Source organism: Gasterosteus aculeatus, chromosome 8 (assembly GCF_964276395.1).
Source record: "Gasterosteus aculeatus chromosome 8, fGasAcu3.hap1.1, whole genome shotgun sequence".
Taxonomy (NCBI): Eukaryota; Metazoa; Chordata; class Actinopteri; order Perciformes; family Gasterosteidae; genus Gasterosteus; species Gasterosteus aculeatus.
This window is the reverse complement of record NC_135695.1, coordinates 3,136,917-3,155,963: the sequence shown is the minus strand read 5'-3', so window position 1 is coordinate 3,155,963 and position 19,047 is coordinate 3,136,917. Positions and strand designations below refer to the sequence as shown.

Below are 19,047 nucleotides of genomic sequence, written 5' to 3'. Positions count from 1 at the left end.
GCTAGTGTGTAATGTTTTTATTAGGAACATTTTGCCAAAAAGCGCGTACTGGCATTTTAACTCCGGTTTAACATTTGATAGGAATTTTAGAGCGGCCCTTTCATATTTTTGGAGTGTTTTTAGGCTGAGGAAGAGTGATTTTAGTAGTCTTAGGCAGTGGTGGGACCGCGGTAAGATCGAGATTAGGCTTCTTTGTCAGCAGCACACTCTCAACGTGACCAGAGACATCACCAGATCTATGAAGGACCTGGAGACTGATATAGTGGAACTAGAGCGTTTAAACGAGTCCATAGGAGAGCGAGGACATTTTGAAATCCTCAAGATCAAAAAAATGGCTCTGGCCGACCTGTTAGACGTTAAAGCTCAGGGTGCACTGGTCAGGTCCCGATTCCAGACCATCACGGAGATGGACACTCCCTCTAGTTTTTTCTTCGGCCTGGAGAGGAAGAGTGGGCAGGGGAGGGTGATCCACGCGCTGTTGGCAGACACAGGGTTGCCGGTGGTGGAACCATGCCAGATTAGGAGGCGAGCGGTCAGCTTTTACTCCTCCCTCTACACCAGTGAGTACAGGGAGGAGGAAGCACTGACGGAGGAGTTCGTGAGCGGGCTACCTCAAGTCTCTGAGGAGACCAACAAAGCGCTCAACAGGCCCATAACGGTGCAGGAGCTGAAGGCGGCCTTGCAGGGCATGCAGGGACGGCGTGCTCCTGGCATCGACGGCCTCCCCGCAGAATTTTTTAAGGCATTCTGGGACATATTTGCACCTGATGTCCTGGAGGTTTTTAACGAGAGTCTGGCCTCTGGTTCCATGCCGATGTCCTGCCGCAGAGCGGTCATAACGCTACTGCCGAAGAAGGGGAACCTGCAGGACATCGGCAACTGGCGCCCTGTGTCTCTACTGTGCGTGGATTACAAGCTTCTGTCCAGGGTCTTTGCCTCCAGGCTGAGGGAAGCTATGGAGCAGGTCATCCATCGGGACCAGACCTACTGTGTGCCCGGCAGGTCCATGGTAGACAATGTCTACCTCATTCGTGATGTTTTGGAGGTCGCCAGCTCGTTAGGCATTAATACTGGTCTGATTTCCCTAGACCAGGAAAAGGCTTTTGACCGCGTTGAGCACAGCTTCCTCTGGAAGGTCATGGGGAGGTTTGGGTTCAGCGCTGGTTTCATAGCTAAGATCAAAGTGTTGTACAGCGAGGTTGAGAGTGTGCTGAAGATAAACGGCAGTCTGTGTGCTCCTTTTAGAGTGTATAGAGGGGTCCGGCAGGGTTGTGCTCTGTCCGGGATGCTCTATGCACTCTCCCTGGAACCCCTTCTCGGCAAAATACGCTCTAGCCTGGAGGGCCTGGTTTTACCTGGTTTTAGTAGAAGAATGATTTTATCGGCGTATGCCGACAATGTTGTTGTTTTTATTAAAGACCAGAGGGATGCAGACCTTTTAAATAACATCGTGGAAAGTTTTAGTAAGGCATCGGCAGCGAGGGTGAACTGGAAAAAAAGTGAAGCCCTCGCTGTCGGTGAATGGCGTGGCGGCCTCCCGGTTCTTCCCCAAAGCCTAGTGTGGAGGAAAGATGGTTTTAAATATCTGGGGATTTATCTAGGACAAGAGAGCATCGTCCAGAAGAACTGGGAGGGCGTCACAGAGAAGATAGAGGGGAAACTTTCCAAATGGAAATGGCTGCTCCCTCAAATGTCTTTTAAAGGTAGAGTTTTGGTTTTAAACAACCTGATTGCATCCCAGCTGTGGCACCGTCTTACCTGCCTAGACCCTCCCTCAGGCTTCCTTGCCAACTTACAGAAGAAAATGGTGGATTTCTTTTGGGGGGGGTCTACACTGGGTGCCACAAGGGGTGCTGTTTTTACCCAGAGAGGAGGGGGGACAGGGCCTCGTCCACCTGGCCAGCCGGACGACCACTTTTAGACTCCAGTTTTTACAGAAATATCTCACAGGTCCGGAGTTTTTAGTATGGAGGGACGTGGCCAGCTGCATTTTTAGACGTGCAAACAACCTGGGGCTGGATACTGCTCTGTTTTTAATTGATTCTAAATTTTTAAAGTTAAATGGGCTACCTCCGTTTTATCAGGGTGTTTTTAAGTCTTGGGCCCTTTTTAATCATAAAAGGTGCCCACAGTCTTTCTCTCTGTACTGGTTGTTGAGAGAACCTTTGATCTACAGAGCAAGGCTGGACATCAGCAGCAGTGGTACCCCAGGCCTGATGGGGGCGCTGCTGAAAGCACGAGTCCTGTGCCTGCAGCAGCTGGTGGACGCAGTGGGGCCGACGCTGAGCGACGCCCCGGCCCTGGGCTCTCTGCTGGGGCTGCACTCCGTCCGGATGGCGAGGAGGCTCCTGGAGCTGTGGAACCAGAGGCTGACTGAGGAGGAAAGGAGCCACCTCACAGACTACAGCCAGAAAGATGTGGAGCCGGACCCTGCAGACCCCTTCCCCGAGATCTACCTGAGCCCAGGACTAGGGGAACTTACCGGCCCCCTGCTCGCCACAACACGCCCCGAAGCGCTGACATTGCACGAAGCAGACAAGAAGACTCTGTATTTTAACTGTGTGAAGGGCATAAACCGGTCCGGACTGTGCGACAGGCTCCCCACTGTGTGGTCCAACAGACTGGGACAAAATGGACCGGGCCCACAGTGGAGGATTTTAAACAAACCTCCCCTCAAGAAACGGACTGCCGACCTCCAGTGGAGAATTTTACACGGTGCTGTCGCCTCCAACGCTTTTATTTCTGTTATTAATCCCACTGTTCTGAGCAAATGCCCCTTCTGTGACCTCCGAGAGACTATTTATCATGTTTTTACAGAGTGCAAGAGACTTACGAGTTTCTTCTCTCTTTTAACATCGGTTTTTAGTCTTTTTAATGTGGTTTTTACTGAAAAGATTTTTATCATGGGAGCTGCCTACAAGAAAGCAGAAAAAGAAAAATGGCAGCTCCTCAACTATCTTTCAGGGGAAGCCAAAATGGCCATTTATCCTAGCAGGAAGGCCAGAGTGAAGGACGGAGAGGGGCAGGAGGCCAGAGCAGTGTGGCTGGTGAACATCAGGGCCAGACTCTGGCTAGAGTTCCGCTTTTATAAACACATTGGGGACGTAGACACTTTTAAACAACGCTGGTGTTTTAAAAATGTTGTGTGCTCAGTGGAAAATAATGAATTGGTGTTTGCTCCCGTTTTTATGGCATGAAATATAATTTTGCTTTTGTTTGTTTTGTTTTGTTGTTGCTTTGTCTTGTTTTTTTTAACAAAGGAAGGAAATCTGTGACCTTTTTTTTAACACATTGACAAAGTTGTTGAAATATGTAAAATAAATTGTTTTTCTAAAAAATCAAAAAAAAATCTCTCTCTCTCTCTCTCTCTCTCTCTCTCTCTCTCTCTCTCTGAGCGGAAGGAGTGCTGAGTGTGCGGAGCGTGAGGTGAATTGTTTGCATGTGTTTCCTATCTGTTATCTCGTGTATTTTTCGGCGTGGTTTCTGGTGTGGTTCGTGGGGTGAATGCGTGTTGGTGTGTACGTGTGACTTTTCTTTCTTTTTATGTGTTTTTGTCTGCGTTTGTAGCCGGTCGGCATGTCGGACCTCACGGGGCTGACGCGGAAGCCCGGCGTGAAGCTCGCGCCGTGCTTCGCGTGCTCCGTGGAGGACTGCGGTCTGGCCGTGGGGGGGTTGGTGGGTCACGGGAGTGTGAAGTCCGCCGCGTGGATGAACCGCGCGGTGGTCATTTTTGTAGATAGTGTGGAGAAGGCGCGCGAGGTGGTGGCGAGCGGCGTGGTGGTCCGCGGGGCGCACGCGCCCGTTCTTCCGCTCGCGGTGCCGGCCGTCAGGGTGACGGTGGCGAACGTTCCGCCGTTCGTCCCTGACGGAGTGCTGCTGGAGGAGCTGGCCAAACATGGGAAGGTGGTGTCCCCGCTTAAAAAGCTGTCCTCGGGCTGCAAGTCGCCTTTAATGAGGCACGTGGTGTCTCACAGGAGGCAACTCCACATGGTCCTCACCAAACCCCAGGCCCTCGACCTGGTGATTAAGGTGAGGATCGAGGGGTTTGACTACGCCATGTTCGCCACATCGGACGATGGGAGGTGTTTCCGTTGCGGCGGAGAGGGACACCTGGCGAGGGGTTGCCCGGAGAGGAAACCCTCGTCCGCTCCGCTGGATGTGGGGGCGAGTGTGGGAGGGGGTGAGGCCGAGCCGGTCGGTCAGGTGGATGAGGGGGTGACAGTAGGGACGGGTGAGGGGGTGAGTGTGGCGATAGGTGAAGCCCAACCGGTCGCTGAGGGGGTAAGTGTGGCAACGGGTGAGGGTCAGCCTGTCGGTCAGGTGGGTGAGGGGGTGACTGTGGGGATGGGTGAGGGGGTGAGTGTGGGATTGGGTGAGGGCCAGCCGGGCGACCAGGTGGGTGAGGGGGAGACTGTGGGATTGGGTGAGAGCCAGCCGGTCGGTCAGGTGGGTGAGGGGGTGTCTGTGGGGATGGGTGAGGGGGTGAGTGTGGGATTGGGTGAAGGCCAGCCGGGCGACCAGGTGGATGAGGGGGAGACTGTGGGATTGGGCGAGAGCCAGCCGGTCGGTCAGGTGGGTGAGGGGGTGACTGTGGGGATGGGTGAGGGGGTGAGTGTGGGATTGGGCGAGAGCCAGCCGGTCGGTCAGGTGGGTGAGGGGTCAGAGGGGATGAATGTCGGAGTGGATGGGGGGTTGAATGTAGCCCAGCGGGCAGGTTTGTGTGACCGAGTGAAAGAGGGGATGGGGGCACTTGGTAGTGGGGGAGCTGTTCGAGGTGGAACCTCGGACAGCGAGGAATATATGGAAGAGGGGGGGGTGGACTTTAAGGCCCCCCGCCTGAAGAGGAAGACGAGGGCCAACAGGGGAGGCTCTCGGGCAAAAAGAGGGGGGCGCAGAGGAAAGGTGGGAGGTGTGGAGTCAGGGTCCTCTTCAGGGTGGGCCTCTGAAGACAGCGTCTCCTCAGGGGGGACGGTCAGCAGCAGGCACGGGGTGGGGCAGATGAAAGCGTTCCTGCAGACCACCAAGAACCAGAGAGGAGTGGAGCTGGAGGACTACTTCTCCGACTTGGAGAAGTTTGCGCGCTCCGTTCGACATGGCTGCACGAAAAAGGGCGCTGCAGACTACACCCAGCAGGAGGTCTTCCGACTAAGGAAGATCAACCTCAAGATCACCAGGGATGGAGGAAATGGGACTGAGTGAGGCGTCTGACCGGCGGAGGAGGATCCTGAGCAAGAAGACGGGCAAATGAGATGAAATGATTGTAATTGTTTTTTTTTATATAAAATAAAGGTTTTTCAAAAAAAATCTCTCTCTCTCTCTCTCTCTCTCTCGCTCTCTCTCTCGCTCTCGCTCTCGCTCTCGCTCTCGCTCTCGCTCTCTCTATGGCGGTTGGGTGCGTGGTGAGCTGGTGAGTTTGGTGGAGAGTTTGGTGACTTTTCTAGGACTGTCTTTCTACTGTTCCTCTTATTTCACAGGGTGAGTGAGTAACGGTAGTCTGTAGTGGTTCTGGGGTTTTGGTGGTGATTAGGGGACGGAGGACCGTGCCTCGTGTCGGGAATGGCGTCCTCCGAGACGCCGTCTCTGAGGCATGGGGTTCGGGTCCAGCCCGACCCCGGCGTCCCGGTAGAAGCTGTCTTGCTGGCCATCGGGGAGTGCGTGGGGCACGCTAACCTGTCCCACGCCTCCCGCATGAACCGGGGGTTGCTGGTGTTCCTGAAGGAGGAGCGGCTGGTGGCGGAGCTAGTGGCAAGCAGCGTAACCGTAGACGGGGTGTACCTGCAGGTGTCACCGCTCGCGGTGCCCTCTACGCGGGTTACCTTGTCAGGTGTCCCCCCCTTCATACCCAACCAGGTGCTGGAGCGCGAGCTACTGCGCTTCGGAAAACTTGCGAGTGGTTTCCGGTCCGTGGGACTGGGCTGCAAGAGCGATAAACTTAAACATGTCCAATCCTTCAGGAGACAAGTGTCCATGTTCCTCACATGTCCTTCACAGACGCTAGAGGTGTCCTTCAGAGTGAAGCACGGCGAGGGTCACTATATGATCTACGCAAATACGGGTAGCATTAAGTGTTTTCTGTGCGGGGGAATGGGGCACAAGCGTGACGCTTGTCCTCACAAGCCCGCCGAAGAGCGCGCAGAATCGGAGCCCGCACCGGCAGAAGGGCTCGGTGACGCCGGGGCGCCGATGGATGACGAGCCAGCGGGAGGCGATGCGCCGCCGGCTGAGACAGGAGTGGAGGTGAGTCACGGCAGACAGGTGGGCTCACATGAGAGGGATCAGAGCCCAACTACCGGTATTAATACAGCGGAAAGGAGGGGGGTGGAGGAGAAGGAAGGAGCAGAGGAAACAGGAGCGGAAGACAGGACGGAAGTTAGGGAGGGAGTGAAAAACGGGGAAAGGGAGATAGAAAATACAAGAGCAGAGGAGCTGAACGTTGAAGTGGAAAGGACAGGGGAGGAGGAGAGAGGTGTGGCAGAGGGAATAAGCACAAAGTGCAGAGAGGAAGGCAGAGGAGCAGAAGAGGATGAGAATCGAGAGGCCAAAACAACGAGTGAAGATGACAGGACAGGAGTGGAGATGAGACTTGGAGCTGAGGACAAGACCAGTGAGGAGGGAAAGGAAGAGTCTCAGAAAACAAACAATAGGTGGGAGCAGAGAGAAGGAAAAAAGGATGATGGGAAAAAGGCTGAGGAAAAGAACTGTGTGGGGGAAGAGGGGGCAGAGACTGAAGGTGTTGCACACTGTAACAGAGCAGGTGAAGTAGGCAGCAGCGCTGACCCCCCAGGTGGAATGGGTGGAGGGGCACCGCCCGAGAAAGAGGAGGAGGCGATGGACTGCGACAGTGAATCAGATAACCTCTCTGACTCGGGCTCCATGTCTGCAGATGGAGACGTGTACTCTTTGGAAGAGATAAACAGCTTCCTGGATGACACGTTTGGGAAGTCCATCAAGGTTTTAGATTATTTCCCAGACGGTGCTAAATTCATCAGAACTGCTGTGCTTTTGCAGAAAGTTTATGATGATAACTCTCTGGATAAGAAAAAGCGCTTCAGACTGAAGAAGCATGTAACTATTCTCAGGAAGATAATGGAGAGAGACGGAGTGAAGGGTTCCAAGAGGCTGAGGACCAGTGATTGATTTTGGGATGAATGTGCTGCACTCCTTTTTTGTGTTACAGTTTCCTGTTTTTGTCTGCGTCACTGCTTCTTTTCTCTTTCTAATGCACAAGGTGATTTTTGGCTCTTTAAACATAAATGGTGGGAGGGACCGCCAGAAGAGAGCGGTCACTGCAGAAATAATCAAACAAAAGAGGTTAGACATTGTCTTTCTGCAGGAGACCCACAGCGACCCTCACAACGAGGTGGACTGGGGTCTGTGGTGGGGGGGGCAGTATGTCCTGTCTCATGGGACCAACCTGTCTGCAGGTGTGGCCGTCCTCTTCTCACCTGGGCTGGACGTTAGCATCCTCTCCTCTACAGAAGTGGAGGCGGGCAGGGCACTAGTGGTCAAAGCATCCATAGCTGGCATCATTTTTGTGTTCATTAACATATATGCCCCGAATCAAGGCCCTCTTAGAACAGACCTCTTCCTCAAATTAAGGGATGCCCTGCTGCACTACGACCAAGACGAGTGTATAATGATGGGGGGAGACTGGAACTGTACTGTTAACTTTTTTTTAGACAGGACAGGGTAGGAGCCTCACCATCAGTCATCTGCCACTCTGTCCCGGGTGATTGCTGAGGCAGGTGTGGAGGATGCATGGAGGGTCAAACATCCTCGGGCGAGGCAGTACACGTGGGTGAAAATGTTGGAGGGGAACATCAGAGCAGCCAGGCTGGACAGGGTTTACGTGTCCTCCAGTTATGGTAATCGCCTATTAAACTGCCACATTCTCCCAGTGGGTTTCACAGACCATCACCTGGTCACCCTAGACTTCCATATCTCACCAACCAAAAAATCCAACTCCTACTGGCACTTTAATGTGAAGCTGTTGCAGGACAGGGACTTCTGTGAGAAATTTAAGATTTTCTGGGGGATCTGGGGGAAGAGGAAGAGCGAATTTCAGTCACTTAGTCTGTGGTGGGATGTGGGAAAGGCCCACATTCGAGTCTTTGTGCAGCAGTACACTAGCGGCTCCACCTACAAAGTCAAGAAAGTCACTGAGTGTTTAGAGAAGGAGATCAGGGACATGGAGCACAGCTTTTTCCCCCACACTAGCACAGATGCCCACAAGCTTCAGCAGAAAAAAGACAGACTGGGGTCCTTCCTAAAGGAACAGGCTAAAGGTGCTCTAGTCAGATCAAGGTTTATAAGTGTGAGGGACATGGATGCTCCTACATCCTTTTTCTTTAACCTGGAGCGGTCTGTCTCTCGGGCCAAACAAATGGTGTGTCTCCGCCTCCCTGACGGCAAGATGACAGCTGATCCGACTGAGATGAGGCAGCACGCCGTCGCCTTCTACAGCGCCCTCTACAGGAAAGAGGCCGACCACTGCGAGAGTGCTGCAGAACTGCTTCAAGGTCTCCCACAGTTGGGCCCAGAAGACAAGGCCTTCCTAGATGCTGACATCTCCCTGGCGGAGCTGACTGTTGCGGCGGGTCAGATGGCTGCTGGTAAGGCCCCTGGACTCGACGGACTGCCTGCAGACTTTTATAAACACTTCTGGGACTGTTTGGGAGCCGACCTGTGGCAGGTGCTGCAGGAGAGCTCGCAGACAGGCCTGCTACCAACATCGTGCCGAAACGCAGTACTCTCCCTGCTACCTAAGAAGGGAGATCTGTCCTTGTTGAAGAACTGGAGACCGGTGGCGTTGTTGTGCACAGACTACAAACTTTTCTCTAAGGTGCTCGCCAACCGGCTTAAAAAATGTCTCGCCTGTATTATTCACAGAGACCAGTCCTACTGCGTGCCAGACAGATCCATAATGGACAATATATTTCTTATGAGGGACCTGTTGGACATTGGTAAACTGTGTAATATTGATTTTGGTGTCATTGCCCTAGATCAGGAGAAGGCCTTTGACAGGGTGGACCATGATTTTCTTTTTTCCACTTTAAGAGCTTTTGGTTTTGGTGAAGGGTTTATGTCACTGTTGGGTGCGATGTACAAAAAAGCCACTTGTCTGGTGAAGGCGGGGGGCGCGCTGAGCGGTCCAGTTCAGGTCGAGAGAGGCATCAGACAGGGATGTCCCATCTCTGGGCAGCTGTACTCCATAGCCATTGAACCACTCCTCAACACTTTAAGATCCCGTCTGTCTGGAGTCGTGTTGCCTGGACTGCCTCAGCGCCCCCCCCTGATGGTGTCAGCATATGCTGATGACGTAAACGTGTTTGTGAAGGATCAGAGGGATGTCCTGCTCCTAAGCAGCTGTATTAACACTTACGAGAGGGCTTCTTCAGCCAAAGTGAACTGGGGGAAGAGTGAGGCCTTGCAGGTTGGTCAATGGGCCAATGGAGAAGCACCAAAACTACCGGGCAACCTCAGATGGGGTAGGCAGGGGTTAAAGGTTTTGGGTGTTTTTCTAGGAACTGAGGAGTTTCAGAAACAGAACTGGGAAGGGGCTTTGGACAGAGTGCGCGCTAGACTGTCGAGGTGGAGGTGGCTGCTGCCTCGGCTGTCCTACAGGGGGAGGGTCCTTGTTGTCAACAACCTGGTCGCCTCGGCCCTTTGGCACAGGCTGGCGGCTCTAACTCCACCCCGGGACCTGATTGCTGAGATCCAGAGGGCCGTTGTGGACTTCTTCTGGTCAGGCCTTCACTGGTTGAAAGCTGCTGTGCTGTATTTACCGATCCAGGAGGGGGGTCAAGGCCTGGTGGAGATCGCCTCACGGGTGACAGCTTTTAGACTACTGACCGCCCAGAGACTGCTCTACAGTTCCGGCCTGCCATGGACTGATGCTGCATGTGTACTACTAAGGAGGGCTGGACGCATGGGGTATGATAAGCATCTTTTCCTGCTTGAGCCCCAGCTAGTAGATATAACTGGTCTGACAGTGTTCTACGAGTCCGTCCTCCAGGCGTGGCAGGTTCTCACTCACAAGCGGAGTGGTGAGACAACACCAGGGATGTGGCTTTTTGAGGAGCCGCTGCTTGGGGGCAAGCTCATCACATCCCAAGCCCTGACATCCGTCAGCTTAAGAACCCGACTGAGAGAGGCCGGCTGTGTGAAACTGGGTCACTTGGTGAAGATCTCCATCCCTCACCTGGCAGAGCTGACCCACATCCGTTCCAACAGGCTCCTGCTCAGGCTGGTGGAGGAGGTCTGTGCTTCCCTGCCAGAAGGTTTCAGGTCATTTGTAAAAGACCGATCACTCTCTGACCAATGGGACGGTGGGTGTGAGTACGCCTTCCCCCCCTTGATGTCTCTGCGGCTGCAGGACAGTGGACAGCAGGTGAGGATACCCTGCTGTCCCTGAAGACACCACAACTGGGTGACTTTGAGTCTCTGGGGAGAAAGGCAGCATACCAGGTCTCTGTGAAGGTCTCCAACTTGCGCTCTCTAACGGGGGTGAAGGTGTCAAGGTGGGTCGACTTTTTTGGCAGGAAGTGCTCCCCGGGGGGCTGCTGGCGGTCTCTGTACAAGCCTCCTGTGGACAAACGGACAGGGGACCTCCAGTGGAGGGTTGTGCATGGAGCCATAGCTACCAACAAATATCTGGTACACCTGGACCCGGGAGGGGGGGACAAGTGTCCTTTCTGTCCTCTGCCAGAAACCGTCTACCACCTGTTTGCTGAGTGCTCCAGACTGAAGGGACTATTCAAACGTTTACAGGCATGGTTTCGGGGCTTAGGGGAACAATTCTCTCTACCTCTATTTATTTACGGACCAAAATATTCTGCTCGCAAGAAGAACGTTCACACTCTGCTAAACTTCCTTTCAGGAATGTCCAAACTGGCCATTTGGAAAACGAGACAGAACCGTGTGCGTGGTGGAGGGTCGGAGGACGCAAATCTGATGCTGACAGGGCTGCTGGCCGCTCGGCTCAGGGTGGAGTTTGGCTACTACAAACTGACCAACAACACCGAACTCTTTGTTACCATTTGGGGTCTGAAGAACCTCCTGTGTTCAGTCAGCGAGAACGCTCTGGTCATCCATCTGTGATTTATGTTGTTCTCTTCACATGATTTAGGCTTGTTGTAGATCCTCATTGACCGTTTATATGTAACCGTTTAATTTTAACCGAAATGATGTAATAAAAGACCCTTTGAAAATCAAAAAAAATCTCTCTCTCTCTCTCTCGCTCTCTCTCTCTCTCTCTCTCTCTCTCTCTCTCTCTCTCTCTCTCTCTCGCTCTCTCTCTCTCTCTCGCTCTCTCTCTCTCTCTCGCTCTCTCTCTCTCTCTCTCTCTCGCTCTCCGAAAAGTGGTCGGTGGCGGGTTCCTTTGTCCGGACGGCAGGTTCCCTTTTCGGAGCGGCAGGTTGCATTGGTCGGTGGTCGGTTCTTCCGGTGGAAGGATCCTTTTTCAGTGGAGACATGGACTCGCGTCTATGGAGGACTAAAAGTGCCACAATTAAATAAATAAATACAACATTAAATAATTACTTAAATGTGTCATTCATTAATTAAAATTGGAATTAAATAAATAAATGTGTCATTAAATGTGTCATTAATTAATTAAAATACCGATTCATTGTATGTAAAATGCATATATAACTATTTCACCATTTACATTTACATTTCATGATCCTGCGTTGCAGCGCTTCATGAATTACTTAAAACTGTCAAACTGACCCATCAAAGTCAGTGGGCGGGGCTAACGCGAATCTAGTCTGATCCATTGCTTTGGTCTGAAGTACCTGGATAGAAACATGGAGGATCTCCGTGAACTTTCCAGGGAGTTGGTGAGAGACATTTTAAACTTAGCAGGGGATGTAGAAGTAGGACCTGCTGAGTCCGAGCATGTAGCTAGTAAAGCAGAGGAACTTATTGAAGTTGTTGGAGTCATTTCCGCACTTTCTGACGAAGATATCGACCACAGAGTAATTACAAATCTAGAAGAAGTTGTCCACCGCTTCTCTGGTACCAGGGCGCATCAGGCCCAACACACACAGGGACCGGGGCGTTTGCCGTTTGACATACCGAGTGCAGTTCTGGAGCATCAAGTTCTTTGTGGAGTTCCCGCAGTTCAAATCGCAGCGATGTTCGGAGTGTCAAAGAGGACCATCAGGAGGCGCATGCAACAACACAGTTTAAGGTATTTACACTAAATTCATGAGGTTTCTGTTTATCAATTGCTGCTCTCATACACTCTGAAAGAATATGGCGTTTAAGGTAACATTACTTGATGTTGTGTTTTTTTTTGTTTCTACAGAAAAACAGATCTCTATTCAGCTGTGAATGATGAGGAGTTGGACCATATTGTAAGTGAAATTCACAGAAGTCATCCAAACACCGGCTACAAGCTAATGCGTGGTCACCTGAATGCAAGAGGTGTGCGTGTTCCAAGTGAGTATAATAATATGGGCATTATTTAAATGTATTTTTAATTCGGAGCTCTGCCCTTTTGAAAGGTGAAGGAAGCCCGCTTTTGGAAAGACATCGCCTCTGAGATGTAGAATGTGTATAATAGAAGAGAAACACACATTTCAGGACAGCTGACTTCTATCATCAGGATAGACATGTCCTGTGATTTTTAGCCTCCTGTTTAATAGAGGTGGAACAATATCTGACAGTAATACGCTCAGCTGTCCGGATGTTCCTCCCCTCAGTCTCAAGACTGCAAGAGTCTTTACGCAGAGTAGATGCAGAGGGAGTCTACGTCTGAGGCTGCGTGTATTAAGGCGACGGCAGTATTTTGTGCCTGGCCCAAACTCTTTGTGGCATATAGATGGCCACCATAAGCTCATCAGGTCAGTGATATTAGCAGATAAACAATTCATCGTTCTAGATGTTTCATTACAATTGTTTTACAATAAAGTTGTATCTGTGGTACTTTAAATGGAACATTTACTATATTGTCTTTAAAATCTCCCAAGCTTTTAAAGATCAACCTGTGAGCTGTAGTTTCTACAGTGCATACTACAGCTGTATTATTTCACAAAACTTTAATAACTAACAATTTCTCACTGACTTGGTGACCAAAAATAACAATCTTGTGTTAGGACATGTCAAACTATTTTTAAGTACAAGTTTGATTATGCTTGTCATCTTTTCAGATTCCTGAAGAGTATGGGATCGACTGGAACGGACCTCACAGCCTTCATGGAGGCACTGTGTCAGTCCCCGAGGTTCAGCTGGCCCGTGAGCTCTCAGATGAAGAGGTTGCAATTTTGTCAGCTCCAGGAGTTTCTGTTACTGATGCGCTTAGACTATATGTAGAGACTGTGGAAGTGTTATCAAGAATCTTAGACTGATGTCCGACACGTTTTTATTTTTTGTGTTAGAACAAGCAGTCAAAAACTGAAAGTTTGCTTTCCTTTAAAAAAAAAAAAAATATATATATATATATATATATATATATATATATATATATGCCGAATAAAAATAAAATAAAAAGTCAACTGCTGCAGTGTGTTAATCAGTTAACAAGTTCAAGACACTGAACTTGTGTCTGAAAATACTTAAACAAGCCCAAATCCAGTACTTTTTATAGCAGAGACAAGTGCTTTCTCAAAGTCCATGTAGATCTTGAAATGAGCTGGCAGCTTTAGTGTTTCAAAGCATGTGGAGGACGTAGGAAGGGTTCCCTCAGAAATCACCACTGTCAGTTCAGGAGGAAGCATCTCCCAGCCAACCCAGAATGTCAGCAGCTGGGCCAGGGTACCTGATGAAGCTAAAAGTCATACAATGGATTGAAGACATTTAGTTCAACTTTATTTGATCATATCTATCCATGAGACATAGAAGCATTTGTAAAGAGAAATGAGGTTTATACCCGTTTCAATGAACATCCTTAGAAAGCCAGTGATGCGGCAGGTGGTGTCCAAGTCAAAGTCTTCATCATCACTGTCCTCAACTGGCCATGTGATTTTTTCTAGGAGCATCTTAAAGAAAACAAATTGTAATTTTAAAAAGGGAGAACTTATTTTGGTGATGCAGATCACATTATTGGAAAATGGAAAAATAGCCAGCTCAGTCATGGAAAATAGACGTAAAATTCATTAAGTTAAGTCACAAATATAACTAAATTACTGACTTACCTGGGGTGTGAACTGCATTTCAGCTATTTTGGGGAAAAGAAGTGGGACAACATCTGGCCTAGATGTCAGCAGGGGCCATACCATCACATCTTTCAGTCCCTTTCTCAACTGTTTAATTTGGCGCATGGTCCTCCCAACGACCTAAGAGACAGACAGACCCATATTACAGCAGAAATCCTTAACCCAAATTTGACAAAAGTTGGCACAGTAGAACAAAATGTTAATAAAAGCACAATAAAGTGTCTTATAAAAACCCATTAAAACTCGAGTACTTAAACTCTTGTGTTAACATTAACAAGCCAGGGTTCAGAATACATTCTATAATTTCAACAAGTACAGCAATGAGTTCTGTCACTTAACCAGCAGGAACTCACTGCATGGAGTAGAAGTTTATTATGTAGCCATCTCCGATTTGTTTTGGTGACTGCCGGAAGATCCCAAGACATGGAAAGATCTGAAACTGTGTCTTTCTGTTCCGGTGTAAGTTCTTCATGTTCAAGCTAGAATAAGGACCATACCATTTATTATATCTGCCCAAGCAATATTTTTTTACATGGCAAATTATCTTTTAGGTTACATACCAGTTCTATGATGCTCCTGATGTGCAGATCAGGACAGTCTTCAATAACAACAGTAGCCATTTCAGGGTCCCCATTGAACAGTACATGAATTACAGCAGGACTTAATCCTGTGACATGGGGACCGTCATGCAGAAAAGTGTGGGCCAACATCCTTCCTGCAACCCGGAAGAGGTTGCTTTCAATAAGTGCCTCTGATGCTGCTGGAACAAGATGGTCAGGTTCACCCTCAAATAGCAGTGTTCGGCCCATTCCTCCTGTAAAGTACCAAGAGAGCAGGGAATAAAGTCACAACAACTAACCTCTTAAATACATAAAATTACATCATACTAGTGCAGTGCCCGTTGAAAATGTGCCTGTTTGGAACAGGCGATTACTTGGCCTGTGGTATTGCTGCTTGTAGAATTCACTTAAACAAAATTGTAGCCTACTCCAAAATGACTTACAGACCCCAAACCACTTCAAATGCAACCCCCCTGTATATCCTACTACTGACTTACTGATTTACCTGACACAAAACATTGCCCACCGGCCCTCTGCTAAACAGCACATATCTGCGTTCATCAACCACCAGAACGTGTGCGAGTACTTACCAAGATCTAGACTGAATCCAAACTGGAGTTTGGATATGATTGTTGTCATAAAGTACCGCATCACTCCCTCTCCGATAGCAAGATCACCTGAAATAAAATACTGATAATAACACAGTGGAAAAAAGTGGCAGACAAATACGGGTAACTTGATTAGCTAACATTTAACAAGCAAGGGAGAAAAATAGTCAAAATTATATTGGCTGTAATTTAGAACAGCATCCTTAATATTGATTATTCCAGATAAGAGTATATTGTGCACAATATTCACATACATAACATTTTTTATCAATTATATAATTTTGTGCATTCCATTCTCCCATTTTCCAATGGGACAATTCCATATATGCTACTTGAGTGGTATAAACTGTACTGATGTATTTATATTATAAACTTTATATTACTTACCAACCAGAGTACAATGAAGTGGACATGCCCATTCTTGCTGCTGTTTATAGAATAAGAGAAGCTCCCGTTCCCGGTCCTCTTCAGACTCCCTTACATCCATCTTTATTCTAAGTGGTTTCCCAGTTGCATGTTCCCTTAGCAGATTTTCTTTGAAAACTTTGGCAGCTTGAGTGGGTTCCTCAATAATCTTCCATTCTAAACAAACAACAACAAAGTTATCTATTCCAGAGACATATTGTGAGTTGGCATGTTACCTGCATATACAGATACCCTCTCACTCTACACAACAGGAGGAAAATTATGTTATTTCACTGATAAAACGCGAGACCCAATAGCTTAAAAATCTGTCACAATGCCGAATTGACATAAAAACGGCATTCAACAAAAACTAAATATTAGAAAAATAAAAAAAACAGGTGCATGTTATTAATTGCCTGTAACTATTATCTTATCCAATTCTATATTAAAAGTGTTCGCTTTCTATTGACTTTTCAGTTACACACAATCTTATAGCAACACTATTGTGATGACACATACCACTGTCTGTTTCTTTGCGATCCAACTTCTCGTTGACAATCACTGCTGGAACTACTGCACTCTCAGCTGATGTTTCAGACCTCACTGGAACACTGTCACTGACTAGGGCTGTCTCACTATCATTTTCTTCCCTTTGGTCTCCCTCTTGTTCTCTTTCCTCCATGGGTGTCCTTGAAGTGAACAGAATCGAAATGGTCATACTGGCTTATTTGTGTGCACAACACTCCAAGAGGACATATTCCCAAAGAAAATGAATATGCTACCCTCGCATTGCTTTAGGAAGTACATACCCATTGCAGCTCAATCTGTGCAGCTTCATCTCTGAAAAGGGAACTTCCATCTGACAAGTGATGCAGGGGATGACTGGACCAGAGGCAGGACGTGAGCTCTCCTAACAACAAATGGCTTTTAATTAATGATTAAAAGTCACCAGTAATCTTTGTTTTCATTATGTATTAAACTAGGTCTCTGTAAATTTATGTACACAATCTAAGGGTAGATCCTGTTGAAGTGGACGTATGTAGATTGTAGCCTGTCCAATCATCGTCGATGGATCTTTCAGATAGGCAAGGGTGTATCCAGTGCTGGGACACTGAAGCAATGCAAGATTTCGACTGCGAGTAGATCCTACAAGTTTTAGAAGTTCAAAGCCTCCCCCTTGTTGGAGCTTCGGAAACACTTCCATCAGTTTATTTGTTATAACCATGGGATCGTGGTCATTCCCTGGAGAAAAATAAAACAAAATCATAACTCACCTCACCTTAAATTAAGCAAATAAGCCTGTGATAACTATTATTCACAGTATTAAAATGAATTACGTTTGAGTCACTATACAATTAAATGCAAATAATTTCAATGAACACAATTTGTTTTGTTTAATGCCTAGTTTCGCACTGACCTGCAAATGTTACTTTTTGCTCTCCAAGTCCTGAAGTAAGAAGTTCAGCTTTAACCAGTACGCTTGGAATTTTATCCGCATTGTGGTCAGCCAAACAACAGACAGTATGTGTGTAGCTTCTTCGGCTAACTTGGACTTGTGCTGGTCGTCTCGTCATATTCCTTCTGGCTCCAATGTTGTATGGCGCAAAGAGCCTTGCTACCTCCGCTGCAACACAGAAAAACGTCACCGCTCAACGGTCACCAGTCAGCTAAAACAGTCTCTACTTCTATCTTGGGATGCTCAAACCAGCTAACACCATTAGCTAACTAGCGGGTTTTATGCTCCACCAATTAACAACGAACGTGTCGCGCACGAAACATAATACCACATACAAATACATTTTCGAGGCGATCTAATTTAACCCACACGTGTGTCCCGAATCATTAGTGAGTAGCACACCTGGCTAACATGAAATTACTTAGCTTACCTTGGACAGGTGTACGTGATTGAGCGGCCGGTATCTGCTGTGACTGAGCCGCCGGAGCCGTTGGACTTCTGCTCAGAGCTTCCTCAATCAAATTCGCTGCTTCTCTCAGCAGCTCCGGGCAACTTTTTGACATTTTGTCCTGCACCTCGCACGGCGTCTGCGTCCTTGGTCATTGGGGCTACCAGGACCGCGTCATCTCCTTGATTTTTAGCCGTTGCAATGAAAGTTCTGTTTAACAGCGTATCCAAACCAACGTAGAGGTGAATAGCGCCACCCAGTGTATTGGAATGTGTTCAGTAGCTCTGCAGCGATCCATTATCTGGAATTGATTTGTCTTGACTTGATGCACAGGGTAACCAATCAGGCGTTATGTTCCGCCTACCAACTTTTGATGGGTCAGTTTGACAGTTTTAAGTAATTCATGAAGCGCTGCAACGCAGGATCATGAAATGTAAATGTAAATGGTGAAATAGTTATATATGCATTTTACATACAATGAATCGGTATTTTAATTAATTAATGACACATTTAATGACACATTTATTTATTTAATTCCAATTTTAATTAATGAATGACACATTTAAGTAATTATTTAATGGTGTATTTATTTATTTAATTGTGGCACTTTTAGTCCTCCATACGCGTCCTCCTCCTCATGCAAATGACATGTTAACGAGTATCTTCACCACCACGCGTTCGGCGTAAATCATTGTTTCTATTTATTGAGAATCAGGCACAACACAGCGACCTGCAAGTAGCGCAGCGCCTTAAATAAAGTGACGTGTGTCTTAATGCGATGCTTTAGAAATGAACACTAATGGATTCTGTATTTGTTCATAAAGTCTGAAAAGGGCTCCGCACCCCGGCCACTAGAAATGGGTTATTTAGCACATGTCCCTTTATTGTTTTAGCGTCGACATGCCTCTTTGTTCGCGTCCTACGCTGTGAACGGCCGGTTTAATTAGAACACCTGCACATACATGAAAAGACCAAAATGATAGTGTCCAACAAATATTGATTGAATTATTTTAACAAATATGTCTTAGAAATGATTCGATAACATGAGATAATCACTTTGAGGTCTCACGAAACAATTTACAGCAGCACAAGTTAGAATGCAGGATACATAGCAGAAATTGAAACAAAGTCAAGAACTAAAATTAAAATGAGCTGTAATAGGATATAACCAAAAATAATACACAATAACTGTAAATTATTAATATGGCCTATAAACAGACATAGATTGTTTAAACTGTTATTGCGTGTATTTATATTGAACAGATTTACAAGTTCTACAATATGCACGTTTTCAACATTATACTTAAATGTATTATTAATGCTGCTAAAGCTTTAATTAAAAAGATAAAAAATATTGAATGCATTTTGAATGAATGGCAGGGTTTACCATGTCTGAACCCCTGTGTTGGCA

The 19,047-nt window shown here is 47.7% G+C and overlaps 2 protein-coding genes and 1 long non-coding RNA gene across 3 annotated transcripts; 2 read left to right on the top strand and 1 right to left on the bottom strand.

Moving 5' to 3' along the window:
* The first annotated feature begins 3,708 nt into the window (after positions 1–3,708).
* On the top strand, positions 3,709–5,318 carry LOC144411427 (uncharacterized). Its single transcript, XM_078108079.1, has 3 exons — positions 3,709–3,960; positions 4,105–4,572; positions 4,648–5,318. Exons 1-3 carry the CDS (start codon positions 3,709–3,711, stop codon positions 5,197–5,199), a joined length of 1,272 nt encoding a protein of 423 aa, XP_077964205.1. The 3' UTR covers positions 5,200–5,318.
* A 6,360-nt stretch (positions 5,319–11,678) lies between these two features.
* Positions 11,679–13,499, top strand: LOC144411414 (uncharacterized). The gene is made up of 3 exons (XR_013468573.1): positions 11,679–12,193; positions 12,311–12,444; positions 13,155–13,499. It is a non-coding gene; the product is annotated as an uncharacterized LOC144411414 (long non-coding RNA).
* Positions 13,353–18,255, bottom strand: LOC120829792 (uncharacterized). Its single transcript, XM_078108018.1, has 12 exons — positions 17,619–18,255; positions 17,150–17,356; positions 16,736–16,974; positions 16,542–16,642; positions 16,252–16,421; positions 15,715–15,909; positions 15,310–15,396; positions 14,720–14,973; positions 14,513–14,638; positions 14,139–14,279; positions 13,874–13,982; positions 13,353–13,771 (listed from the first exon to the last, which is right to left on the bottom strand). Exons 1-12 carry the CDS (start codon positions 17,749–17,751, stop codon positions 13,560–13,562), a joined length of 1,974 nt encoding a protein of 657 aa, XP_077964144.1. The 5' UTR covers positions 17,752–18,255; the 3' UTR covers positions 13,353–13,559.
* Positions 18,256–19,047: the final 792 nt, after the last annotated feature.

Coding starts and splice junctions, on each gene's coding strand:
- LOC144411427 (XM_078108079.1), top strand. CDS start 3,709: ATGAACCGCGCGGTGGTCATTTTTGTAGATAGTGTGGAGAAGGCGCGC. Junction 3,961..4,104: donor AGTCGCCTTTAATGAGGCAC/GTGGTGTCTCAC, acceptor TGCGGCGGAGAG/GGACACCTGGCGAGGGGTTG. Junction 4,573..4,647: donor AGAGCCAGCCGGTCGGTCAG/GTGGGTGAGGGG, acceptor CCGGTCGGTCAG/GTGGGTGAGGGGTCAGAGGG.
- LOC120829792 (XM_078108018.1), bottom strand. CDS start 17,751: ATGTCAAAAAGTTGCCCGGAGCTGCTGAGAGAAGCAGCGAATTTGATT. Junction 14,974..15,309: donor TGGATTCAGTCTAGATCTTG/GTAAGTACTCGC, acceptor GGTACTTTACAG/GAGGAATGGGCCGAACACTG. Junction 14,639..14,719: donor TCAGGAGCATCATAGAACTG/GTATGTAACCTA, acceptor TCCTTATTCTAG/CTTGAACATGAAGAACTTAC.